Below are 27,814 nucleotides of genomic sequence, written 5' to 3'. Positions count from 1 at the left end.
ATTAAAACATTTATTAACTCCTGCTTTTTTTATTTTTTTTTTTACAATTTCCTTTTACCATCAATTATCGGTCATAAGTGCAAAATTTACATTTTACACAATTTACACATAACTGCATTTTAATTACATCTTAATTATACAAATTTTTCTTTTCCCTAATTGTAAAATTTCAATGGCTTTATATTATTTTTATAATGTTAGTGCCTTTTCTCTGTTTTCCTTTCCTTTGTTTTTGCAATTGACTCAATGTCATTGTAAAAAAAAAAAAAAAAAAAAAAAAAAAAAAAGAAATAAAGGTTGAATGACTGGATGAACAATTTATGTCCTGATTAATCTGAAACATGTATTCACTAATGAACTCTGTATCTATTGGTATATTTATTTATCTCCTTCAGCTCTCACTGATGTGTGTTCAGTGTTTATGTATCTAATGATGAATAAGTCACATTTCCTCCTCCATAGATTAACAGGCAGTAAAGAGCAGATCTGGGATCAGTTCTCCAGGGCATCATGTGACCTCAGAGTTACCGGTCTACGCGGCGGCTGACGGCCTGTTTAAAAGCAGCCATGGCCGATTCCTGATCCAGGATCTGCATGCGTTTGTAGGAGGTGTTTGCGAAGGCGTACCCGTCTGCAGGAGGGAACTTCTGCACCGCCGACTGCTGCACAAACACACAGGAAACATTATGTTAATATGGGATGTAGTTTGTGTTACTGTGGAGGATGTGACGCATGATGGTGCAGATATGAACCTCCAGTCTGCTCCTCAGCTCCTCTTGTCTCTGGATCTCTGCGTTGGCGAGACTCTCGGCCAGCTGCGTCAGCTCCTGCTCTCTGGACGGAGTCACAGCTGGGTGCACTGGGAACACTGGAGGCTCCCAGCCGTCCCGAAACGTCAGCACACACGGGGGGAAGTAATGATCCTTCGGCCACTCCAACCTGCACACACATCAAACAATATCTAATCTCTGTAGTTTATCAGAACATGTTGACGGTCAAAATGAAACTCTGAGTCAGAGCGAAGCAGAGTAACAGCTGCCTGCTGGGTGTTCACACTCTGACTCAATGTGTTACATTACCAAACACTGTTTTTGCAAATGTCGGGTTAATATGTTTGCACACATGAACACTTCTTTATCCATTTCTTCATTACATTTCATTAAGAAATGCAAAGATAATGTGTCGAGAAATGTATATAGACAATAATAGAGAAATAAATAAGCTTGGGGAAACAAAGGAGAAAATACAATGGGAAAACAATAAATAAATTAATACATTTAAAAATAAATACATTTAAAATAAATTTAACAAATTAAAAGTAAGAGAGAAAACTAAACAGGAAAGTGAATAAATAGGAGAAAAATACAATGGTAAACAAATAAATACATCTATAAATCAATTAAAAAATAAATAAATGGGTAAAAGAGAAAACTAAAAAGGAAACTAAATAAAAAGGGGAAAAATAAAAAAGGTAATAATGAATGAATAAATAAATAAATAAATAAATAAGTAAAAGAGAAAACTAAATAGGAAAGTAAATAAACAGAGGAATTAATACATTTAATTAATAAATTAAAAAGCAAATTAAAACAGAAATGCCAATTAATGGCACATTTTATTCAGTTATTAATAAAAAAATAAATGTAAAACAGGTGCAAAACAAATCAACAATAAAGGAAAAATCAACGATAATATTATAGTGTAGTAGAATTATAGCTGTTATTGACCATTTAAAGCGCTGCACAGATGTGAGTGTGCAGAAATCTTTGCTACTACAAAGGTAAAACTGACTTTTATATCAACACAGCCTCCAGTTACTGACAAACAGAGGTCACAGCAGGTCACCTGCAGAGTTCAGACCGTGTCGTGATCTCACCTGCATTTGGTCCAGCCGTCTCCTAGGGCGACCCAGACGTGTCTCTCCTCGGCTGTTCCTGAGGCGTGCAGGAAGTCGATGGCCTCTCTGGTCAGAAGAGGAACCACGACGCTGCGGGCCAGATCGACGCTGCCCGACGCCTGGATCACCTGGAGGTGGAGGACAGGTGGAGGACAGGCTCAAAGTCAAACTGACTCTTTTATACCTCAGGAGAGAGCGCAGTGGGAACTTCTGTCGCAAAGTTTTATTTTAGTTCAGAAACAAAATTAAATGTTAAAAATTTAAATTAATACATTATTAAATGATGAATGTACTTCACAGCGTCGAGACCAAAACGACAAAAAGACTCCAGAGAGTTAAAAACAAAAACATCTTCAGCTGTTTAGAGGATAAATAAATGAGTGTTAAAGAGCCGACTGACCATCCTGAGAGGAGAGAAGAGGAAGTGAAGCAGGTCGACTGCGCTCGGGTTCTGGATGTGATCCTTGAGTTTCCCCTGCAGGTCACACAAACACAGGCGTGTTCAACACAACATGTTTCTACAATCAGAGGATGAGGATGATGAAGATGATCCTACCAGCTGGTTGAAGGCGTGCTTGAACTTCTGCAGACAGTCGACAAACTCGTCCTCACCGGGAGGTTTAGAGCGCAGAGTCAGGACGCCCTCTGGTGGACAAAAATCACACAGAGCAACAAGTTGAATCAAAAAGTTTTCATTTTTAACGTAATGAAGGTGAAAAAGCTTCTGAAGCGGCGACAAGAAAGATGGAGATGCTTCTGTAATTAGCTCATATTCATATTTCATTACTTTGGATCCACAAATCTCAGCAAAAATGGGAAGTTTTGGCACTACAATTCCCATCATGCTTTGGGTGATGCACACATTCTCGACCTTGGAAACCTTCTTCTCGCTGAAGCTTTGTACCGGACCTCATGACCTCACGTGGTGAAGCTGTGTGGTTACTGACCAGCTTCAGAAAAGCTTCACAAAGTTTCACAGCTGTTTTTTTTCTCAGTGACTGTTAAAGGATTAATAACATCATGCTGATAAAGGACCTGGTCTGAGATCAGCTGTGTGGTTTGTACACCCTCATGTCACCATGGCAACAGTCTGGGACACAAGTCATGTGAGCAGCAGAGCAAAGGGCCCGATGTTACACCTGGCGCAAAGCGTCACGCAACAGGGCCCAACTCTGTTAGTTTCAGACTGATGCAGGCGTCATTTTTAAAGCCAGCGTCCACGTTGTGTAAGTAGCACATAAACTTGCGTCCGTCTCTGCACTCATGGGCATGAAGGTCTTAAAGAGAGGTGTGGTCATGTGAAGTGTTGGTGTATTGTTATTTTGCAGCAGCAGAAAGCGATTCAGCCATGGAGCAACAAAAACCTGCAGCTGTATTCACAAAGTTTCTTCATACAAAGAGTTGTTCCTCGTGAAGAAATTCTACTGTGACATTTTCTTAGAATTTCCCCTTAAAGTTAAGACTAGGTCCTGGTAAAGATAAAAGACCTTACAAGAGCTCCTAAGATGAAAAACTGTTAGGAGCAGGGAGGAGGACTTTTAAGAGGCTTAAGAGAAAAATGGTGGAAACCAATCACATTTGTTAACAGAGTGCATCACACCTAGCAATGGGATCAACCACACCTCCTCACTAAGATAAAAGTTTCTGTCCCTTCCTTGCTCAGAGTTGCTCTGGGAACCTCGTAAATCACTCCTAAGCTAGGAAACCTTATTTAAAGGGCACATTATTCAGATGGTAACATGCTCCTCTATAGACAGGTTGTGAGTTGATAAAATACTACATCATTAAAAGTACGCTACACAGGATTGTCAGTTACTGTTTGCAAACACGCTCACCAGCAAATTAAAAGTAAAAGCCAACGCCAGATTCCCTGTCGTTTGGCGTTTCACCTCACTATATTTGCAGGGTTTTTTTTTGGTGCTGTGTCTGGCATCTGGTCTCTACCTTTTATATAAATCCACGACCTCCCCTGAGCACTGTGGGGGTTCACACCCATTAACATCCCAAACAGAAAAAATAAGAATGACATTGACATTCTGTAAAATGTGAATGTAGCAGAGATCAGAGCAGAGCTGCAGTCTGACTCCACATTAAGAGAGACACTGTGCACATTCACACACGAGGATCAACTTCATTCATTATTTCAAAGACTAGAAGTTTAGTTCTGTTTCCTCTGCCAGATTTACATATACAGTTTTTAATTTGTTGCTTAAATGATATTTGCTGCAGTGACATTATTGCTCTGACTGCATTACTCTCAGCAGAAAACCACTTGTACACAGCAGTGCAGCAGATGCAGGTCCACCTGGCTTTTAACAGGAGGGAAATGACACCGTTATTAGTTGTATTCATGTTTTGCACAAAACACAACTGATTAGTAACGGAACTAAATACAACTTCTCGACCCCTTGCACCTTCCTTTGCACTCAGATTAACCAGAAAAGTGGAGCTGAACTTGCCCTAAGGCCTCGTTTCCAACTGACAACGCCAGGTGCTCCTCAGGAAACCTCCAACTGAGAGCATTTGAGAACCCTTTAGAGGCACAAAACTTGTTTTTTAGCTAAGATAGTCGCGTCTAGCTGCTACGATACAGAATATTTGCAAAAGTCAACATGTTGGCACAAGGTGGTGTACTTGCTTTGGATGAGGGAAAGGCTGAAGCATGCAGGGAGTGAGGACGGATGGAGGAAACACAGAATATTAACAGATTTCTTTAAGATGGGACAGTTTGTCTCTCTTCCACTGTGATTGAATGTTGGACAAGTTGAACATTTTTCAATTCTCAGTGCGCAGACAAAAAAAGTCCAACCAGCAGCACTCAGCTCAGAATGCAGAATCAGTGCCTCGCCATGCTGCCGGCATTTGTAGCACAGCGTTGTAAAGCATTACAAGAATACACTGGCCTCAGAGAGAAAAAAAAAAACGCTTTGGTGGACCCGGGCCCTTAATGCACTTGAGACTACTAGCTACAGATTGTTTAAAAAGGGTCCAGAGACTTTTAACTCTCTAGTCTGCGTGAGATTTAAATTCAACCTTGTGAATTCATGTAAATAAATATATTGAAATTATTAGATTCATCTTTTTATCCTTGGTGGAAATCAGAGAAACTGCCGCAACATTAAAGAGTAAGTTGAGTTGATTCCATCAGTTTGTCTGTGACGTCTGTTTATTCTGGTTTCACTGAGTGCTTTGACATTTATTGTGTATTTTTAGATTTGGGGCTGCTGTAAAGTGAAACCTTCACTTCCTCATGCAGGACGAATAATCTATAAAAATGAATCACCAGTTGGAGAATAACTCCACATGTTGCTCTGAGGTGACAGAAACACTGACTGGTTTCCTGCCATCACAAGTAAAACCAGTACCCCTCCTCACCTCCTGGACCTTTCTTCTTCCCTTTCTTGACCTTCTTCCTCTTGGAGAGCTCGTTAAACGCCTCGGCAGCCTTCTGAAGTTTGGTGACGAAGAACTCAATGTCGTCCAGGATGTGGTTCAGGATTTGCTGCCAAAATAAAAGCTGTAATGTCACCTTGAGGTTTGTGTTTAACGAGACATTTATTCAGACTTTAATGATTAAACCTAAACCAACAGAGCGGAGGTCAGTTCTCTCGCCACTCTCGTATCTTTCCTTTATGTAACCAGATTTTCCCTCAAAGCTCCCGAACTCTGATTACGTTTAAATCAAACTACATTCTTCAATCAGCTTAAATCTTTTATCTATTGTCATGTGAACTTCACTGACCTCAGATTTAAATGCAGCAGCTCCACCAGCTGCTCTCAGATCAGCGACAAACATCCAACATGTAAAAAGGACAGTTTGTTTCTGACTCACCACGTCTCGGTCCACTCTGGCTGCAGTCATCTCCACAGGTCCGGCCTCTTCTGATATCTGCCGCTGCTTCTCATCTGATCACAGAATAAACAACCAATCAATCAGTGATCATAACCAATCAGATGTGTAGTTTTACAGAACATACTGAGGTTTCAGTCTGCAGCCACTAGTTGGACTGCAATATTTAATATTCATTATAGACACATTTGGGGCTGACATCAATGTTTAGTCTACAAAATATCCAGAAAAAAAGTAAAAAATGTCCCAAAATGCCTGTGTAAAACTGCTTAACAGTTTATATTCCCCAAAATATAAAATTCTGTTTGAAAACAGTTGATCAATCTATCACTTACAGTCTTGCTGCTCATTGGTCCAGGCTGACCATGCGGCTGCTCGACTCTTCACGTCCACCTGATTGGATGGTGCCGGTGGTTCGGGGGCAGGAGCAGCAGGGGGAGGGGGGATGATCCCGTCACTCTTCAAGATCATCCTGCAGACAGATGGACAGACAGATCAGCCAATCAGCTGTCAGCATTTAATGTAACCCTATAAAAGTGTTTGATGATTGGTTCTTACTTGAGCGTCTCTGGTCTCTTCTTCACTTTGCCTCCTTTGGCATCGATCATGGCACTTTCTATGTCTGCTTGGATCAGATTCGCCTGAGGAAGAATCAACAAACACATTAATAGCAGGATTAAACAAATAAAACCTTTTCAGACATGAAACTGTAACATTTCTGATTTAATTTATCTGTAAAGTCGAAACTTTTGGGCTTTAAAACATCTGTAATAGCTTTATTCTTTTTTTCTTTTTAAATCAGTCAAGGTGTACCGCAGGGCTCGATTCTTGGTCCACTACCATTTAAATTATATCTAAATGAAATTGTTCTTTTTTCATCACAAACAAAGATTTCTCTGAGCTTTGTAATAAATAAAAATATGAAAAATCATACAGAAAATATTGACCAAAAACACACATATATCAGAATTCATCGTATTAAAATGTGACTAATTTTGATGTAAATGGTCAAAATATCATAGGTCCTTTGGGTCTGGGGCTGTTTCTCTTGTTTCCCAAGGTCCTTGAGATTGTTGAAGATGTTGCACTGATCTGTAGAAATTCCAACAGTCCTTAAGGAGGCTTGAATGTCCTCGAACCTGCTGTACATGTTATTGCAGAGGTTAGAGAAGTCATTGAGGAGATGGGAAAGGTTTGTCAGAAAAGTCCCAGGGTCCACTTGGAGGTTGCAGAGGTCCTCATAAAACTCAGAGGTCCCTGCGAAGGTTCCTTGTATCCTTGAGATCCTAGAGGTCCTTGGGAACGTTATAGGGGTCTTTGATAGGCAGAGCAGGTATAGAGTTCTGAAAAAACAGATTGTGCACATCCTGTAAGAGCTTTTTGTGAAGACGTCCAGGGGGATTCCAGGAGTCCATGAAGAGGTCCAAAAGGAGGGCTAAAAGGTCCTTAATAAGCTTCCAAAGGTCTTTGAGAAGCTTGCATGAAACTTGAGGTGATCATAGGGATCTCTGACTGCAGAGGACCTCTGGGGCTCCAGGGACCCTTCAGGAGGCTGCAGAGGTCCTGAAGGATGTTTACATGTCCTTGTAAAGGTTGCGCAGGTACTTGAGGAAATTCCAAAGTTCCTTGCCGAGGACTGGATGTCATTTAGAAGATTGCAGAGCTCCTTAAGAGATTTCCAAGTCAATGACAATGTTTACAATGTTGTTGAGGAGTTTTCCAGAAGTCCTTGATAACATTGCAGCAGTCCTTAAGGAAGTCATGGGGGTCTCACAGGCTGGGGAGGCTCCCAGAAAAGATTGTGTACATCAGGATGTCATTGTGCTGAGGTCCAGGGAATTCAAGGTGTCTATGAGGAGGTTACAGGGGTTCCTATGGAGATTCCAGGGTACATCAGGAGGTTTAAAAAGGTCATTGAAACATTGCATAGGTCCTTAATAAGGTTCGAAGTCAATGACAATGATTCAAAATTTGTTGTGGAGGTTTCCAGAGGTCCTCGATCAGGTTGCAAAGGTCCTTGAGGAGTTTCCAGGCTTTGAGTGACTTCAGTGGTAACTTAGTGTGAAGCATCACTACTGTTGCTATGGTTACCTTCAGTTTAATAAACGTTGAGCTCTGATTAAGAACAGACCTGTCGACCTGATTAATATCCAGCTTGGTATCACAAAAGCTGCATTCAACATTCAAATGTTAAAATCATTTTCACTTACTGATAATATTTTTTATTAAAACGACCAATCACAGGCAGTTTACCTTGATGTCGTCACACTGGAACAGGTGGAGGTCAGGTTTGGTCTGACCTGAGTCTTTACACACCAGAGCCAAGATGGAGTCGTAGCTGCAGGCGTTCATCACAGCCTGACAGTGCTGGATCGTCGCAATGGGGAAGTTCTCCAACTCGTTCTGAAAAAAACAAGTCACAAGTTCTTTGTTTGTGGGAATAATTCAGTTTCTGAGAACTAGAAGAGCAACTTATTGTCTGGAAATATATTTCAGATATAACACTGAGTCTCACCTTCGTTTCCTGGTCGATGAGGCTGACAGTTTTCTCCTCCACCTGCAGCAACATCTCCTGAGTCCAAACTTTTCCTTTAGCATCCAGCAGACGAAGACGACGGACGCCATCGTCCACTGTGATCATCCCATCTTTACGGTCCAACACGAATGTGGTCAGGTGCTGAAGATCACACAGGAGACAATACATTTCAACTAAGTATCATGGAAACACCGCAGCTGCTCAGGGTTTACTATACAGTCAGTTTATTTGGGTTATCTATTATAAGACAGATCTACTCCAGATAAGTCAGTTGCGTTCTCTTAAAATCAAACCCAGGGGACGAACTATAAAAGAATAGTGTGAATAAGTAACAGCTTCTTAAGTGGTATCAAAATTAGTCTGCAGAGGAGAGTGTATATATCCATATCAGTATCAGTTATCTGCTAAATAAGTTGTTAAATATTAGCATATCAGATACCAGCAAAAAAATCCAATATCGTCCCATTCCGACCCACCTCCACATGATACTGCGACGTGTCCGTCAGACTGTTGATGCTGGTTTTAGTGAAGTGTTTTCTTTGTTCTGAAGGAGACAGAAGACACGTTAATAACCTTTTATTGTTCTGGTTTTAAGGTCATGTCGTCACCATTCTGTCAAACTGTATGTACGTATATACATTAAGTCCCACCAGGAAGTTGTGGTTGTGTTACTGTGCCTTTCATTGGTCTTGCTGCACTTTTATTTGCCTTGGTGCATTCTGGGAAACTAACAATGTTTTATTGTTTCAATCAATTAATCGTTTAGTTGTCAACTATTAAATTAATTGCCAACCAACCTACTAATCGATTAATCAGTTTGACTAATCTTTTAAGAAAAAAAGTCCAAGTTTTCTGATTTCAGCTTCTTAAATGTGAATATTTTCTGGTTTCTTTTCTCCTCTGTGTCAGTAAACTGAATATTTTTGGGGACAAAAGTAAACATTTGAGGACGTCATCTTGGGCTTTGGTGAAAACTCTCATCACCATTTTTCACCATTTCCTGATATGGCACATCTTTAAACATTTCTTCATAATCCTCTGAAAAAGATGACTCCAACACTTCCTGGAAGGACTGAATAAATATTGACGTACATTTTAAGTTTCACAGGAAAGAAGTTAGGAGACGTTGAGGAGATTCAGAGGGTGTAGATACAGAAACACACAAACACAAGGAAAAAAAACAGCTGGAAGAAAAAGAACAGGAAAGTCCAACTGAAATCACACACATTTATTTTTGCAGTCCAAAGTCAGGTAGACATGATTTTATTTAAAATACAGAGTATGTCTTTTGGACAGACAGATCTGTGCAACGTCACAAAGATGTATAAACTTAAGTTTCAGATGGACTTAAATGAGACGTCAGGAGAGGTGATGGTTTGGTTCGAGGTGTTTGGGGGGGGATGGTTGAGGGGTTAGAAATGTCCAGTTTATGAAACTTACTGAGGCTTTGTGAAAAGAAGCTGTGACTCCATTTGTCCGAGGAGACATTAAAGTGACCTACACGATTAAAGTAATCCATTACTCCTCAGTTAGGTTAAGAGTCAGACCTTTAAGAGATCATTTTGTATCATTCAGGTTTCTTAACATCTAATTTAAATGGTAACTTTGGTACTTTCCAATCTGGACTATAATCTTTTATGTTTTTGTGTCTAAGTGACGAATGGGAACAAAAACTTTTGAAACTGGTGCAGTATTGAGGCTGCTGATAACAGGCTGCAATGTAACCACTCTGGGTTCACACCGTCAATGTACAATCACTTAAAGTATTTGCTTTTGCCACTGACAGGCTCAGACAGTTATTCTAAGTGTCTGACAACATTATGGAAAGGATCCCTACAGAGATAGACCTTTTTGTTAAAGAGCAACATCCTTTTTGTTTAATAAAAACAGCCCTAAAATCAGCAGTTGGAAAGTGACTGAACTAAACTAATTTTATCATCGTAAAACATGCCAAGACAACAGGAACAAAGTAAAACTAAAACAGACCTCTTAGTTCACCTCTCCAATGTTCCAACAATCACCAACTCTTGTAATAAACCTTTAACTCAATCAGACAGATGTGAAAACATACCGTCTCTATACACGCTGAAATTACGATTAATTTAAATAGTGGGTTTGGCAGTAGCAATTTTGGAGCAGTTTCTGGTTAAACTAACAGGATCTTACTCTTTAACTAAAGCTCTATCTCTGTAGGGATCCTTTCCATAATGTGTCAGACACTTGAAATAGCAATCTGAAACAAACACTTTAAGTGGATGTACTGTATACTGATGGTGCTCTCGCTCAATGCTGGACCAGTTTAAAAAAAATGTTGTTGTTCCTGTTCGTCACTTAGACACAAATAAAAAACTAGTCCAGGTTAAAAAATACCAAAGTTACCTTTTAAAAATCCATATTCATAGTTGTACACTGAACTTTCCAAAGACGTTTGCACAAAGGACGAGACTGAAACTGAGAAGGTTTTCAGAGACATTAGAGACAGAGAGCTCCACAGGAACTCCTGATGTTGGGAGTTTTTCAGATCATCAAAAAATATTGAAGAAATACTTGAAAAGATGGTTGTAAAGTTAGAAACACACACACGCAGCAAAGGATCGACCACTCTGGGACAATTAACAGTGATTACAATTAGTCATCAACATATTAATGCCAACATATTCTTAAAAAATAATTTCTCTCAAGCAAACTAAACAACAATAATAGTAGTATAAGTCCCACATGTTGGTCTGAGCTTAAAGAGAAATTATGATTTTTACAACATGGCTCTTATTTTTGCAGTTTGGGCTAAAATATTCACATGTTGTGGTTACATTACATTTAATTTATGTATTAAAAGTGTGGTTAAAAGGAGCAGCAAGGACTTAACTACAGCTGCAGGTTTAAAACTCATCACCAATTACTTTGGTGATTTGATTAATTAAAGATTAGCCCAAACCCTTTTTCGACCTGGACCCAATTTTCTCATGTTTTTGTATCTAAGTGACCAGTGGGAACAAAGGTTGTTTAAACTGGCCCAGTACTGAGTAATTTAAGCGTGTGAAGAGGCAGCATGTTCTCACATCTAACTGGGTGAATTAAAGGTTAAAGGGGAACTAATGTTTTTTTTTTAACCTGGGCTCTATTTTCCGATCTACTTTTGTCTAAATGAGTGATAGGATGTTCAATATGTGACATTTCTCCAGTATGAAGCTAGGGCTGACCTGCCTGCAGCCCGTGAGCGCGCGCTATATTAAATAATAGGGCACTCAGACAGCGTCAAACAACGTCAAAATACGTCCACTAAAAGTGCATTTTTTTTCACACAGATAGGCTCGGATTGTTAGTATAATTATCCGATGACATAACGGAAAGGAGAAATGAACGTCTGTGTTTACCTTTAGCTGGATTCAGACATGTTTCTCTGCCTGTTGCTGCTCCCTCTCTCTCCTCGTCTGCTCTGCATCCTTGTACGTCTGTGTACTCCGTGTTCAAATAAATATGGGCGCTCATCAAATTCAAATGGCTTATCCAGATCCAGTTGGTCAAAATCGGGTAAAAATTTGGACATGTTTGTTGTTGCAAGTCAAAACACTCACTCAGAGAGTGAACATCTGCTCTGAAATCTCACGTCTCGTGAGATCTGAGTTGATGCAGGAAGTTACCGCTGGAGTGACCTTACAAACGCGAGGAGTTACTCTGTTTGGAGTAGTCATGGCTGAATTTTTACCCAATTTTGACCAACTGGATCTGGATGAGCCATTTGAGTTTGATGACCGCCTGCATTTATTTGAACACGGAGTACACGGACGCAGAGCTCATTGAAACTGAAGAGCGGACGAGGAGAGAGAGGGAGCAGCAACAGGCAGAGGAACATGTCTGAATCCAGCTAAAGGTAAACACAGACGTTCATTTCTCCTTTCCGTTATGTCGTCGGATAATTATACTAACAATCTGAGCCTATTTGTGTGAAAAAGGCAGGTCAGCCCTAGCTTTGTACTGGAGAAATGTCACATATTGAACATACATAGATCGATAAATAGGGCCCAGGTTGAAAAAAACATTAGTTCCCCTTTAATTTCAACCAAATCAGAGTTGGTGATTGTTGGAACAGCGGAAAGACGAACCCAGATGGTTTCTGTAAGTTTTATTTTTTTTCTATAGACTCTGGAATTAAGTGTGTTTTAAGTGTGCTGTTTCTGGTTAAACAAAAAGTCTCTTACTCTCTAACAAAAAGCTCTATCTCTGTAGGGATCCTTTCCTCCTCTAGTCAGACACTGTAAATAACAATCTGAGCCTGTCAGTGACAAAAACAAACACTTTTAATGGAAGTGAATTCCCGGTGTCATTTACCCCGAGTGGTTACATCACAGCCTGTTTGGCAGCTACAGACTGCAGCCCTCTCACTTAGTACTGCACCAGTTTGAAAAACTGTTGTTCACATTTGTCACAAAAACGCAAAAAAAATGGGGTCCAGGTTGGAAAAGTTTCCCTTTAAAGTACAACACTACCTACACAAAGCGAAGCTTTATTAGATGATCATCTGGCTGTTTAATGGAGAAGTCCACCATCGAAATCTAGTTTTAACTGGTCAAAACTGAAGAAACACTTGTTGTATAAAGAATAACTTGATCTATACACGTGTTTCTGGAGTTTTGAATTCTTCACGTTTTTGGAAGAAGGTGAAGTTGGTCCACAAGTTTTGAGTCTACTTTAAAATCTTCTTGATGTTTTTTTATTTATTTAATCTTTATTTAAACAGGAAGTCCCATTGAGATTGAAAAGGTTAACGAGGCTGTGATGTTTAATGTCTCAAATTCACAGCTAACAGCACAAAATAAGAGCCATGCTGTTAAAACAGAAACACACAGACACAGATCACACTCGGCTCACTTTGACTTTTCTTTTTATGTTTGGCAGACGAGCGAAGGAAATAGATTTCATCTGATCCTGTTAATGAGGACACGTGTTAATGAGAGACAAGAAGTGATTCATGAACCATCCACTGGAAGGAAAACAGCAACAAATGTCTCTTCACACACAAGCACTCATTTCTGATTGGTCCAGAGAGATGACAGCGCAGCCAATCAGGTGTGAATCATGTGACTGATGAAGAGTGTGAGTGTGTAGTGGAGCTGTGGAGTTAAAACACACTGGTCTCATGTCACAGTAGCTGCAGCTGTCAGATAAATACAGAGAAATAAAAAGAGCATTAAACTGAGGAGCTCCACCACAACTAACTAATGATCAACATTTCATCTGTTTTTTCCAGGAGAGAAAAAGGAATTCTAACTTGGTTTGTTTTCATGGAAGTGTTTAAAAAATGCCCGATAATAATGGTCGATGTGCCAAAAAGAAAGTAACTAGGTGCTTAAGTACAGTACTTTCCTCATGTACTGTACTTAAGCACTAATGTGAGGTACTCTACTCGAGTATTGTCATTTTATGCTTCTTTACACTTCCTCTACATCTCAGGGGTAAATATTGTACTTTTTACTGCACTACATTTTAGGGCTGCTCCCTAACAGTCGACCAAATGTTAGTCGCCCAGAAAGGTCACTAGCTGGCAAGATTTCATTGGTCGCTTAGTCGCAGAAAAAAAAAAAAAAAAACTAAACTGAAAAAAGAACAAACGTGAAACTCTATTAGGAGCTGCGCCTTGTCAAAATAAATCCAAACCTATATGACTGGACCATCTGGGAATTTAATTTGAAAGGACAGACACAGGAAGTGGCCACGCTCAGCAGTCAAACAGGAGTCAGGTTACAAACCAATCACAGCCGACAGATCTCTTTCCCTTTTTCTGTAAATATTCAGTCTGATAAATAAAGTTGATCATGTTAGTGCAGGGCTACCCAGAGCTTTACATCTGTCCCACGGACAACAGGCCTGCACACTTATAAACAGGGCCTGAGTGAAGATCAAGATTAGAGTAGCACCCAGCGCCTAACCCCGAGTTTTCCAGGCAGTTAAAGGCATGGCATGTGTACGGCCCCTAATTTCCAGGGCTGGCACACTAATATAGATGAAGATATCCAGCAGGGATAAAGTCAGATAGAACACGAACTCACCGTAGAGAGCTTTGGCACTGGACTTCTTGGCTTTATTTTTAGGAGGCTCCGGAGACTGAGAGCCATGGCCGCTGAGAGAAGAGGGACAGACACAGAAGATTCAGTTAGTCTGCAGATATTTCATAGATTATTTTAAACAGAAGACTGAGAGCCATGGTCGTGAAGAGAGGCACACACAGATACAGTTAGCATGTATATGTAATTTTAGTCTTGCGACCTGCCCAGGGTGTAACCCCTTCTCTCGCCCAGTGTCCGCCATGACAGGCTTCAGCCCCCCCCCCACGGCGACCTCTAACAGGATTTATGGTTAAAGATGATGAATGAATGAATGAATGAACATTTTGTTTCACAGCTCAACATCAAACTGAATCTGACTCATGTTTCTGCTCTCATCAGACCGCTCTCTGAGTTGTTATTTTGGGACACCTCAAACATTTTAGACTGCGTGTAACCATGGCAACAACACTGATGCTTTACACCAGAGGGTCTGAAACTGAAAGGTGTCTCCACAGGAGGACGAGGAAGAGGAGGAGGAGGGAGGAAGTAGAAGAAGGACTTTTTATGATGGCAGAATTCTCCTCAGCCCAGGGTGTCTACAGGTATCAAACACTTAATGTTTTTTAAACATTTTCAAGATCATTTTAACCAGATTTAAGACTGATCTTTGGACAAATCATCTTTTTGTTATTTAAGCATTGTAGGTAAGTATAAAGGTCGTGCATGTGGTCCTGTGCAGAGGTCAGTTTTATGCAGGAATATGGTTATTAGACTGAGTTAGGTTAATCTACATTTTGCCCACAGGTAAAAACAACATGAGGTAAAGTTTGGGTTAAAAGAAAACGACTCAGAGAGCTCGACTCATTTTGACAAAAATAAATTTAAAGGTGGATAAATTAAATTACATAAAATGTTTGTGGCAATTAAGAGCTAACAAATTCTTATTTAACACTATTTGATGACTTTTAAGGCCAAATGCACTCTGCCTCATTCAATCTGTCAACGTTAATAAACCGTTACTTTCATTACTGATTAAACCTGCTGATAATTTATTCTTTCATATACAAAATGTTAGAATTTTTAAGACTTTTTTTAAATGCCTCTCCTAATGAAATTTAAGCCAATGCAACCAATTTTACAATAGCCAGAACTGAAGGAAAACCAACACCAATTTCTCAGAGTTAGGGACAATTTTGCCTGAATATCTATTTAAACATAAAACATCATTTTGGGGGAAATACCTGGCTTTTCTTGGCAGCTTTGTGTTTCTCCTGGTATGCATTGCCTGATATTGGTTTTAGCCATGTCAACGAGTCTTAGTTAAATAGATCATCTAAATTGAATTTGCACCTCCCCATGTCGTCCAACGTACAGTGACAGCTGGCTTTGAGCATCACGGACAGAAACAAAATATGAGTGTTCCTGGCTCCACTATCCTGATCTGTGTGACGTTAAAGTGAGACAGTCAATAAATTATTTAAAAAAAATTAAAAAACAGTTAAAAAAAAAAAAAAACATCATACAGATTGTTGGATAAGGTGGGGAAATACGATTTGAAATGGGGAAAGTACCACACCTATACGTTGGGGTCTGAAAGTGTGTCCAGCTCATAAATAATTAATTGTATATTCTATGGTATAAACTTTTAAAATGTATACATGTATGATAGTGCTGCGAACTAATTTACTATGTACTCTGCACAACTCAGCACTAATCTGTTTTTTTTTTATTAATTAATTAATTAATTTAATTTTGTTCTTATTGGTTGTAGTACATTTTTGTTATCTGCTCTTTTTTTCCCGCCTGTGTTTTGTAATGTTTTTTTTTTTTTTTTTTTTTAATTTCTCAGTTTTCATAATATTATTTCAATGGGTAGCAACATAACTGAAATCTATGCATTACTGCATTAAATGTAAAATGTATACCCTATAAAAAGAAAACACAATAAAACAAATTAAATCACAAAAAAAAAAAAAAAAACAGTAAAAAAAAAAAAAAAGTTTGATTTAAGATCTTTTAATACGAATTAAGGCCTCATTTTTACATTAACAAATTGAATATCTTTACAGACTTTTGAAGGATTCGCGTGAACCCTGGTCAGAAAAATATTAAACAGTCTACAAATGTTTTGTTCGACAAAAAAACCCAGTTTCAGTTTATAATGAAATAAAACTAAAAAGATTTGAAGAAAAAGGTGCAACTAGATCATTTTTGATATTGCTTCTTGAAAAAATAAAATTAAAAAAAATTAACTGATTAGCAAAAATATTGCTTTACTAATTGCAAACTAATCAACTTATTGTTTGATCTCTTCATTCAGTCTTTATGAAAACAACAATTTAATTTTTTATTTTATCACACAGGCACAAACTGATGGAAACTGATGGAGCCTATCCCAGCTGACACTGGGTGAGAGGCAGGGTTCACTCTGGACAGGTCACCAGACTATCACAGGGCTGACACATGGAGACAGACAACCATTCACACTCACATTCACACCTACGGACAATTTAGAGTCACCAATTAAACTGCATGTCTTTGGACTGTGGGAGGAAGCTGGAGCACCAGGAGGACACCCACACTGACACAGGGAGAACATGCAAACTCTGCACAGAAGGGCTCCCACACCCAGGATTGAACTGGTAACCCTCTTGCTGTGAGGCGACAATGCTAACCACCACACCACCGTGCCACCCAGATAAGGAAAAACTCCCCCTCCCAAAAAAAACCTTTAACGGGGGAAAAACTGGTAGATGTATATCTATTTTATTTTCATTTATTTACTTTTACGAATCATTAAACACATTTAGGTAGATTTTTATCACAGGAGAAACTGGAACCTTTGGAAACCAACCCTGTTTTCAAACAGAAATGTCATACTTTATTATTTTGTATAATTTCTTTATTTTGTTTTAGTTAAAGGGCCAGTATGTAAAATGGGTTGAAAACAGTGACATCAGTGGTCAAATTCTAGATTGCAGGGCTCACTCGCTCACCCCTCCCGTCGGGTAAATGACGGTGGCCTCGTAGGGACAAAAAGCCTTGCGCACAACTTTTTCAGGAGTAGGTCTATCTAGCGACGAGGTGAATATTTATTTAGAAATCTAAACCATGTTACGATATTGTAATGAATCCCTCACGAGCAGGAGACCAGAGGAGCGTTCGGGAAAAAGGCCCGTTTATTTGAGCACTCCAGAAACTCCGGTAACACTCCACTCCGTCCCAAACTCTGACTCTTCTAGCGTAACAGACACACTTCATACACACACATTCTCGTTTACAATACCAAGCGGGTACCCCCTCCCCTCTTTGCTCCACCAATCTCCAGCCCGCACACTGACTGACAGCGTAGCCTGTAAACAGAGCTCAGCTGTTTATTTAGCCTAGCAATATCTCTGGACTATAGTAGCTGCAATGGACGACTTTGAACACGATTTTGAAGAGTTTCTTGTAGCGGACGCAGACCCAGAGCCATACCTGTTTGAGCCGGAGCATACAGATGAGGAACTCCATGTGTTTGATTCTGAGCGGGTGAGAAGAGAGGCTGAATGCACAGAATGGGATTCGGTGCTACTGCTGCCATTGTTGGGAGAAACGCGTTATCTGGCTGGCTGGATTGTCCACTCAGTCTGCCGTACATACATGGCGGCGCAAGATGGCGACCTCTCCAAAGCAAGGCCCTTGCTCTCTCTCTCTCTCTCTCTCTCTCTCTATATATATATATATATATATATATATATATATATATATATATATATGTATATATATATATATATATATATATATATATGTGTATATATATATATATATATATATATATATATATATATATATATATATATATATATACATATATATATATATGTGTATATATATATATATATATATATATATATATATATATATATATATATACATACACAGTTTGGACACACCTTCTCATTCAATGCGTTTTCTTTATTTTCATGACTATTTACATTGTAGATTCTCACTGAAGGCATCAAAACTATGAATGAACACATGTGGAGTTATGTACTTAACAAAAAAAGGTGAAATAACTGAAAACATGTTTTATATTCTAGTTTCTTCAAAATAGCCACCCTTTGCTCTGATTACTGCTTTGCACACTCTTGGCATTCTCTCCATGAGCTTCAAGAGGTAGTCACCTGAAATGGTTTCCACTTCACAGGTGTGCCTTATCAGGGTTAATTAGTGGAATTTCTTGCTTTATCAATGGGGTTGGGACCATCAGTTGTGTTGTGCAGAAGTCAGGTTAATACACAGCCGACAGCCCTATTGGACAACTGTTAAAATTCATATTATGGCAAGAACCAATCAGCTAACTAAAGAAAAACGAGTGGCCATCATTACTTTAAGAAATGAAGGTCAGTCAGTCTGGAAAATTGCAAAAACTTTAAATGTGTCCCCAAGTGGAGTCGCAAAAACCATCAAGCGCTACAACCAAACTGGCACACATGAGGACCGACCCAGGAAAGGAAGACCAAGAGTCACCTCTGCTTCTGAGGATAAGTTCATCCGAGTCACCAGCCTCAGAAATCGCAAGTTAACAGCAGCTCAGATCAGAGACCAGATGAATGCCACACAGAGTTCTAGCAGCAGACCCATCTCTAGAACAACTGTTAAGAGGAGACTGCGCCAATCAGGCCTTCATGGTCAAATAGCTGCTAGGAAACCACTGCTAAGGAGAGGCAACAAGCAGAAGAGATTTGTTTGGGCCAAGAAACACAAGGAATGGACATTAGACCAGTGGAAATCTGTGCTTTGGTCTGATGAGTCCAAATTTGAGATCTTTGGTTCCAACCGCCGTGTCTTTGTGAGACGCAGAAAAGGTGAACGGATGGATTCCACATGCCTGGTTCCCACTGTGAAGCATGGAGGAGGAGGTGTGATGGTGTGGGGGTGTTTTGCTGGTGACACTGTTGGGGATTTATTCAAAATTGAAGGCACACTGAACCAGCATGGCTACCACAGCATCCTGCAGCGACATGCCATCCCATCCGGTTTGCGTTTAGTTGGACGATCATTTATTTTTCAACAGGACAATGACCCCAAACACACCTCCAGGCTGTGTAAGGGCTATTTGACCAAGAAGGAGAGTGATGGAGTGCTGCGGCAGATGACCTGGCCTCCACAGTCACCGGACCTGAACCCAATCGAGATGGTTTGGGGTGAGCTGGACCGCAGAGTGAAGGCAAAGGGGCCAACAAGTGCTAAACACCTCTGGGAACTCCTTCAAGACTGTTGGAAAACCATTTCAGGTGACTACCTCTTGAAGCTCATGGAGAGAATGCCAAGAGTGTGCAAAGCAGTAATCAGAGCAAAGGGTGGCTATTTTGAAGAAACTAGAATATAAAACATGTTTTCAGTTATTTCACCTTTTTTTGTTAAGTACATAACTCCACATGTGTTCATTCATAGTTTTGATGCCTTCAGTGAGAATCTACAATGTAAATAGTCATGAAAATAAAGAAAACGCATTGAATGAGAAGGTGTGTCCAAACTTTTGGCCTGTACTGTGTGTATATATATATATATATGTATATATATATATATACACACACACACATACATATATATAAAAAAAAGCATAATTATAAGGCTACGAAAACCAAACGAATTTTATTTTATAGCAATTATACACTTGTATAAACATATTAATGGGTAGAATATTCAGATTCAGATTTGACAATAAACCATGCCAAATATTACACACTGGCCCTTTAATTAAATGTCGTGCTCTGTATCAAACTGTACATCCTGTCTATAACTTCACGCTGACGCTGTATGTTTGTCACTTCCTGTCTGTCCACCGGCGTCACTTTCCGGTCTCAACAGGTCGTGATGTTTCCTGTCAACCCGACAGCAGACGGCTGCTCGTGTGTCACCGACGTGAAACTGGATATTTTCACACATTCACAGGTTATTTATTCTGACTGATGAGACGATAAATAATTAACGAGGGTGATTCACACTGATGATGAGAGACGCTGAACGGCAGCACAACTTCACCTCCACTGACTGTAAACACAGAGAACTGACGGAGGAGCGGTCTTTAAGGTTATTTAAAGACAGACCTATATAAGAAATGCTCTTTACAGTGGGGGACTGATATGAACTCAATAAAACTGTACAGATAATGAAATCATAACATTTCAATCCATGAATAAAGTGCAGTAACACAGGAGTAAGTACTGAACACACCAACTGAAATGTTTTTGTTTGCAGTGCAGCTGTTAAGATGCTTCTTGTATGAAGGAATTAATCTCTCTCAGAGTTCAGATCAGATTTTGGTCCGCTCTTCCACACAGAGTCTTTAAATCTAGAAGGTTCTGGGGGCCTCTGGTGAATCTTGATTTCAGCTTCATCATTCCAGCACAACTAGTCATGTTGGGAGGAGATATGGTTCAGTGTATGACCTTAAAAATACCACAACTACAGTGTGTTTCTGAGGTGGAAGCATCATGGTACAGGGCTGTTTCTCTTTTCATGATACCAGCAGAATCCAAATTATCAAATTGAAGATGAATGGAACCATGTAGCAGAAAATTTCTTGAGAAGACTCTGTTGCCATCGACCAAGACAATGAGGATGAGAAGCAGGTGGACCCCCCAGCAGGACCAAGATACAAAACATTAGGGCTGCCCCAAACGTTAGTCGACAAGATTTCATTGGTCGCTTAGTCGCAGAAAAACAAACAAATACGAGACTCTATCAGGAGCTGCGCCTTGTCAAAATAAATCCAAACCTATATGACTGGACCATGTGTGACTTTAATGTGAAAGGACAGACACAGGAAGTGTCCACGCTCAGCAGTCAGACAGGAGTCAGGTTAATTTCCAGGGCTGGTACCTGCGGTTATTCCACAGGCTAGTTAATAACATGTCGGGCAGGAAATCCAAAGTGTGGGATCATTTTGAGAAGGTGAAGGACGAACCCAAGGTGATATGTAAACTCATCTTCATTGGTCGACTACAAACATGACGCATCATCTGAAACATGGAAGTAGCTACATGCCCATTAGCCCACAGCGTCATTAACAGGCGGCTCGCTCAGTGTGTGATGTGCACTTGGAGATAAAATATAGGCCTTTATTAATGATGGTAGTGGGGCGGCATGGCTCAGTATTTTTCTAGAATCGTTCAATTTTGTGATAAAAGCACCAAATTTGGCAGATGTGCTGACAAATATATTTAGAACAAATTTGGATATTGGGGCATCAGAAGCATCCATTCATTTTTTGGATGAGGATTACGTGAAATTGTCCAACCGATTTTCACAAAACTTGGTGGAGGCATGTAGCATGGTCCAACTTAGAAGCCATTACATTTTGGGGTGGATCCAAATAACAGGACGGGTCCATGGGCAGGTAGGATTCAATTGCCTGCTCGGGCCACCAGGGGGCGAGTTTCTGATGCCCCAATATCCAGATTTGTTCTTAATATATTTGTCAACACATCTGCCAAATTTGGTGCTTTTATCACAAAAATGAATGATTTTATAGCTATGCTGCCCCACTAAGGTTCATTAGTACGGTTTTGTATCTCTCTGTAATGTAGCACAGTGTTAACAACGTTACTGATACTATTCTTTCTCACACCTTCAACTCAAACCACCAAAATATATCATTTAATCATTAAACTGATATCGTTAACATGCAGGAGACTAGTCGACTAATGGACCGTGATGACGACTGTTCGTCAGCAGGTAAGTGGAAAAACGTGTATGTCTGATTTCGGGGTGAACTGTCCCTTTAAAGCTGTGTGGGTCATTCAGGTCCTGGATCAGCTCCTGCTCTCCTCTCTGGTTCAGTGACCTCATTGTCTGCGGACTGCAGCCACATTAACTTTGGGAAATTAGCACGGCCGATTAAATAAGTGGATCAATTAGTGTCAGTGAGGATGAAGCTCCGGTTTCACTGTATCAGTCTGTTCAGCTCTGAACTACAGACATGTTTGTTTATTCACCTGCATCACCTATTATTCATTATCAGTTAATGACACCTGTATAACTGTGTTCTTGTCTGAGTTTCTGACTCCCTGACCACCGGACACTAAAACTCTCCACTTGACCTCACTGTAAACAAATTCATTTTAGTTTGACCTCCGTCCGACAGACTGAGTGACCTCATGTGTTCAGAGTGAAGCCGCAGAAGATCTTAAATGAAGGTCACCTGTGGCTGCTAACATGAAGCATCTTAGGTTACACTTCTCATTAAATATTAATTTGAGGTTTTCTTAGAAAGAAACTGAGCTGCAACAATATTTATCTTTTCATGCTCACAGACTCAGGAGCCTCAAAACACCTTTAATTAATCCTTAATGTACCTGAAAACACACAAAACATCTTTAATCTAGTTTAGTGTGTTTGGAAGCCAGAAATTCTTTAATTTGTCCATTAACGTGAAAGCTAAACTTTAATTTGAAAAGCCCTTAGTAAACAAATTAAATAGATTTTAATGGACACACAGCTCTCCTAATTTCCACATGAATTTGAATTAGCTGACAAATCAATTAATGCTGAGTTTAAGGTGTTATTGAGGTTAAGAGATTTTGATTCATGTGACAGTTCTAAACTATTTTCTGCTGCTAATTAATGAGACTCTAAAGGCCAAAACACACCGGCGGCGTACGATGCGCGTCAAAACAGCCGCCCCCATTATTTTCTATTTACAAACCCACACTGGCGGTGGCTCGACGCGCGTCAACGTGCCGCACTGCGGCACTTTACGCTATTGTCCTATTTTTCCAGCGTCACCGCCTTTGAAAAAGCGCTAGCGGACTGGAGTGTGCAATAGAAATCCGGCTGATGCCCCACAGCGCGACGCTTTTTGTGTGTGTTGGGGGCGGCACTTGACTCGCGTCAATGGCGCCACCGTCATATGACGCCGCCGGTGTGTTTTGGCCTTAAGGAGTTCTTATTCAGTTTTCAGGTATTCAATGGGTTTACCAGATCTGAATTAATTTAATAGCTACATGGATGGCCTTTAATATACAAAGTGGTTGTTTAATAGGTTTTGTCATGGAAATTTTAAAGGGAATAATCTCTTTGAAAAGTTTAAAATAACAAAAATGAAATGAATTTTCCTTTAAGGGCCTAAATTGTTCCTGTATGGTAAATTAATGGATTATAATATAAAGAAAATTGCTGAGTAGTTTTTTTGTTTAAGGTGTTTTTCAGGTGTGGAAACCATCTCTGACTTTGTACCTCTAATTCCTAAATACCTTGTATTTTTTAAAAAAAAATGTATGTTTTTTGAGGAGTAAAAAATCTTAAAAGTTCACCTAATAGCTTTGCCCTTAAAACCCTTAAATTTATATCTTAAAAATGACAGATAGCTTTAATGCTATTTTGTAAATTTAAAGGCTTTTTAACCCTTTAAGAAGTCCTTAAAACATGCAGATATCAAGTACCCCATCATTAAATTGCCTAATTTATATAACTAATAACTGATAATTAAGAGCAAAATTAATGGAAATTTAAGGGGGGAAAAAAAGCAAGGATTCAGTATCATATCGTGTGTCTGGGCTTAGTTTGAGCAAACATTAGCATGTAGCTAATGTTAGCATGTTACCATGACAGGCAACAGACATGTTAATGATTTGATATCAATGTGCTTTAAACTTTGCATGTAATTTTTTTGCATGTGAGCATGCTACTGTTTACATGTGGGCATATGCCACATTCATGGCCAGATTTGTGACGGCTTAAATTTGCCACTTGATGAAAAGAACTACAGAAATATTTACAAGCCGCCATCATCATCATCACTGAACTGTATCTGCACTGAGGTGTGAAACATTTCAGATGCTAACAGACATGCTAACAAGTGCTACAAACTGATGAAACACTGACTTGATCTGTGAGCTGTAGGAGCCGAAGATGCCGGAGGCGAGAGCTGGAGTTTCATATCCGTTCATCCTGCTTCACAGTGGACAGTCAGCTGCAACACAACACACACGTCATCATTATTAGTCATGATTATTAGTTTCACAGATATTTAGAGAGAGAAACTAATGTGTTGTCATGATCTCCACAGCATGAAGAACATTATTAACATCATTTATAAATCTGAACACATGAATTCACACTTTATGCTGCTTTAGAGAAACAGTGACAGTATTCTATAAATTAACAGTATATGTAATGCAGTTGATCCCTGAAGCGACTCAGTACAGAATTTGTCATGATAGTGTCAACACACCTGAGTAACAGTTTAGGTGAATTGTGCTTTTGATAGGTTAGCAGTTATTAACCTGTAACTTACAGGTTAATTTTTTAGGAAAAAAATGCAAAATGAAGTGAAATAACGTTACAAAAAGTGCTTTACTTTTAGTCCGGCACTCCATTGACTCAGTGAGCTTTAGCACCACATTTCAAAGTGCTATCAATTTAGAGGTGGTGAAATTTGAACGTTTTGTGATGTAATTTTGCCTTTTATTCAATTTTAGGTCGGCTTTGCTAACAGACAGCCGGCTAGCTGCGTTAGCATTAGCTCCACTGGTTAACTAACCAAGATGGCTCTGCACTGCGCACCACCCAGGTTGCGTGGAAGCTAACTAGCTAGTGCAGCGCATTTGTGATTACCACTGGTAATGTGATCTCAGTGCTCGGATGGCGTTGCTGTGGAAACATGGTAGCCACCCTCCGGTCTCCCCCGAGACCACCCCAGTGAGTAGGCTTCATTTTGGCGGCAAAACCCCTTTAGCATTGTTAAGTATGCTAGCACCCCCAGCTAAGCTTACACTGGTAATGGTGCTAAGCGTGCTAATAGAGCTAACAGAGCGAACAGTGATAACATAGTTAACAGTAGGGATTAAAGATACATCAATTTAATGATCAACAATCCAATATCATCAATGAAAAGTGAAACATTGATCCATATCAGCTTCTCCTGTAACAGACTGTGGGAAATGATATCGTCTCATATCAATCACAGGCCCCTGAATCTCATCGAAGTCATATCGTGGCAGACTTCGTACTATTGGCAAATATCGTATCATCATCCAAAGACACAATAAAATATCGTATCGTGATGAAACTGGTGATTTATACCTCTAGCTAACAATGCCACACCAGATCAACCTATGGGGGCCACCCTACTCTGCCTCTGATTGGCTCACTCTGACATTTTTACCCCAACACTAACCAAATCTCACTCCTCTTGCCTCAACTTGACCAACCAGACCAACAAAGGCAACGAGTGCGAGCCAATCAGAGGGAGAGGAGGGCGGGTCATGCCTTCGCTATCCTAGGAAATGCAAATCTGCATCCACTACAGGTTGGAACAGTGTTGATGAGCAGCGCCACTAGCTAGCTTCGCCGAGACCCAGGTGGTGCCCAGTGCAGCTACCTGAAGAGCCGAAAAATTAACCAACAGATTAACTGTCAAAATTATTCTTGGCGGGTAACATATTAATAAACATCCCTATTAGGAATAAAAATGTTCAAATGTTCTTCATGGACCACGTTGAAACTGAAGCTGCAGCACCATTAGCACAACAACATTAGCTAAATAGCAGTGAATACAAAGTACAGCTGAGGCTGATGGGAGTTATTATTTCTGCAGGTGTTTGGTCATAAATCAAAGCACTTGATGAAAAGTGAGAGGATCCCTGATGTCATTACGATCCATCCTGAGGGCATCACAAAACCATCCAACAGTTGTTAAGATATTTCAGTTTGGGCCAAAGTGGTGAAACAAGACTAAAAAAACAAAAACACTGACACATTATATTTGTAAATCTGCAGACATCAGCAGCTTCCTGCCTCCACATGTAGAATATAAAGCTTCTCATCAGAGCGGGACGCTGAGCTCATCTTCAGAGAGTTAAAACAGGAACAAAGAGCGTTCCCATCTCATTAACCAATCATTAAAACCTTCCTGTGGAGCAGCAGGGAAATGTCACATTCAGCCTCAAATTAAAAGACCTCCACACAAAAGAGTCCCCGAGCTGATTTATGAGTCTGCGTCTGTGTGTGCGCTCTCACACTGTATGTACAGTGCTGCCACCTGTGATTACTTTTCCCAGGACTCCATGTTTTATTCAGCTGGGACTCCATTTTGGACTCTGTATCCATAACAACAACAGGCGGGGGGAGGCGTCGGTAATATCTGCTGCTCTGTGAGAGGAACCTGTGAGGCCACGCTCAGGGTGAAATGAGCCCAGGCTAATCACAGTCTGAGGAAAATAATCCTCCAGAAACTTTATCTGATACAAACACCAGATACATCACTATTTCAGAAACACGTAGAGAATATATATGTCATATAATACACATACATGTAAGTAACTGCAACTGGTAGAGTTTATATTGCAAATTTAGACGAGTCTGTCACCAACTTTATCAGAAGAAATATCAAGATCATCAAGATTAAACACATACTTCTGAATGTTGCTGCAGCTCTGACTTATTTACACAAGAAATATTTGAGTCAAACATGCAAACACTTAACAGCACGTGAGTTACGACTCAAAGAACAGATGAATCATCAGGACGTTGTTTGTTCTGTGAGCAGATATCAGTTTTAAGCCGTAACACACAGTTATTGACGTTTCCTCCAGCAGCTGACCTTTGAGTATAAAACATGCCCGAGCCTCCTGCAGAGACTCAGTTATCTGTGCTCCAACAGACAGCACGTTTATCTCTCCGTCTGTCTCACAACAAAGCTTCAGTTTAACCTTTGACCTCTCCTCCAATCACGTTCATTAAAGAGGCGCTGACACACACATGCAGCCCCGCCCCCTCCCATGACGATGACACTGTGTTCAGATTCAGGAAATAAAAATATTAGAAACTGAATTTAAGAGCGCTGATGTCACAGTCACGTCCTGAGAATCACTCACAGGGACGCACATCAGTTACCATGGTGACTACAGAGGCCAAAGGTCAGAGCTGCACACACTTCCTGTTTCACTACAGCCTGTTGTAAGTAAGAACTTTAATGTACATTTCCAGGACTCTGATACAAACCTGAAATGTCAGTTGCCGTGACAACACCAAACAGCTGCGTTCGTGTGACTGCCACACATACACTGTGAGGTGTTTCCACGGTAACGCAGGCCCTCCGCCATCTGCAGGCCCGCCGAGCGGAGTCGACGCCAACCGCAGAGCTGCCTCACATGCAGATCTGAGAACAGCCGACAGAACGAGGTGTTTACTCTGCCGGGCTGCAGTTTAATGCCCGAGCAGATAAGGTGGAGGTGGTGGAGTCATATGATGCAGTTCAAACACGGCAGAGGACAAGCTGAGTCTGCAGCACGTCAGTCAACACACGCACAGACTCATTTAATGCCTGTTCATTAATACACTTATTAAAAGGTCGTTTGTGCAGACTGAAACCTCATGACTGTGACAAGACGGTGACGACTGCTGCCACAAACACTACCTTTAAACTGATGTTACGTCTCAGAGTGCAAATCTTCTACACCTTTAGTCCAGCATGTTCACACGTAGAAATATAAATT

General features: G+C 40.1%; 1 protein-coding gene across 4 annotated transcripts in view; it reads right to left on the bottom strand.

Annotated features, from left to right (window-relative positions):
* Nucleotides 1-27,814, bottom strand: part of eps8a (EGFR pathway substrate 8a, signaling adaptor) — a 73,001-nt gene that overhangs the window by 15,101 nt on the left and 30,086 nt on the right. For 3 of the 4 annotated variants that reach the window (XM_033614706.2, XM_078165330.1, XM_078165331.1), the window contains exons 2-15: nucleotides 24,201-24,288; nucleotides 14,331-14,401; nucleotides 8,760-8,827; nucleotides 8,263-8,424; nucleotides 8,001-8,150; nucleotides 6,306-6,388; nucleotides 6,083-6,219; nucleotides 5,730-5,803; nucleotides 5,273-5,399; nucleotides 2,454-2,542; nucleotides 2,298-2,372; nucleotides 1,877-2,025; nucleotides 753-939; nucleotides 529-662 (exon numbers count right to left, since the gene is read on the bottom strand). In XM_033614706.2, coding sequence (XP_033470597.2) covers nucleotides 529-662; nucleotides 753-939; nucleotides 1,877-2,025; nucleotides 2,298-2,372; nucleotides 2,454-2,542; nucleotides 5,273-5,399; nucleotides 5,730-5,803; nucleotides 6,083-6,219; nucleotides 6,306-6,388; nucleotides 8,001-8,150; nucleotides 8,263-8,424; nucleotides 8,760-8,827; nucleotides 14,331-14,401; nucleotides 24,201-24,265 — 1,571 coding nt within the window. In that variant the 5' untranslated portion in view covers nucleotides 24,266-24,288. The remainder of the gene's footprint in view (nucleotides 1-528; nucleotides 663-752; nucleotides 940-1,876; nucleotides 2,026-2,297; nucleotides 2,373-2,453; nucleotides 2,543-5,272; nucleotides 5,400-5,729; nucleotides 5,804-6,082; nucleotides 6,220-6,305; nucleotides 6,389-8,000; nucleotides 8,151-8,262; nucleotides 8,425-8,759; nucleotides 8,828-14,330; nucleotides 14,402-24,200; nucleotides 24,289-27,814) is intronic. The other variant, XM_078165332.1, reaches the window with a different exon arrangement.

Source organism: Epinephelus lanceolatus, chromosome 23 (genome assembly GCF_041903045.1).
Source record: "Epinephelus lanceolatus isolate andai-2023 chromosome 23, ASM4190304v1, whole genome shotgun sequence".
Lineage (NCBI taxonomy): Eukaryota > Metazoa > Chordata > Actinopteri > Perciformes > Serranidae > Epinephelus > Epinephelus lanceolatus.
Note: the sequence above shows the minus strand (reverse complement) of the source record. Positions and strands in the feature narration are given on the sequence as shown.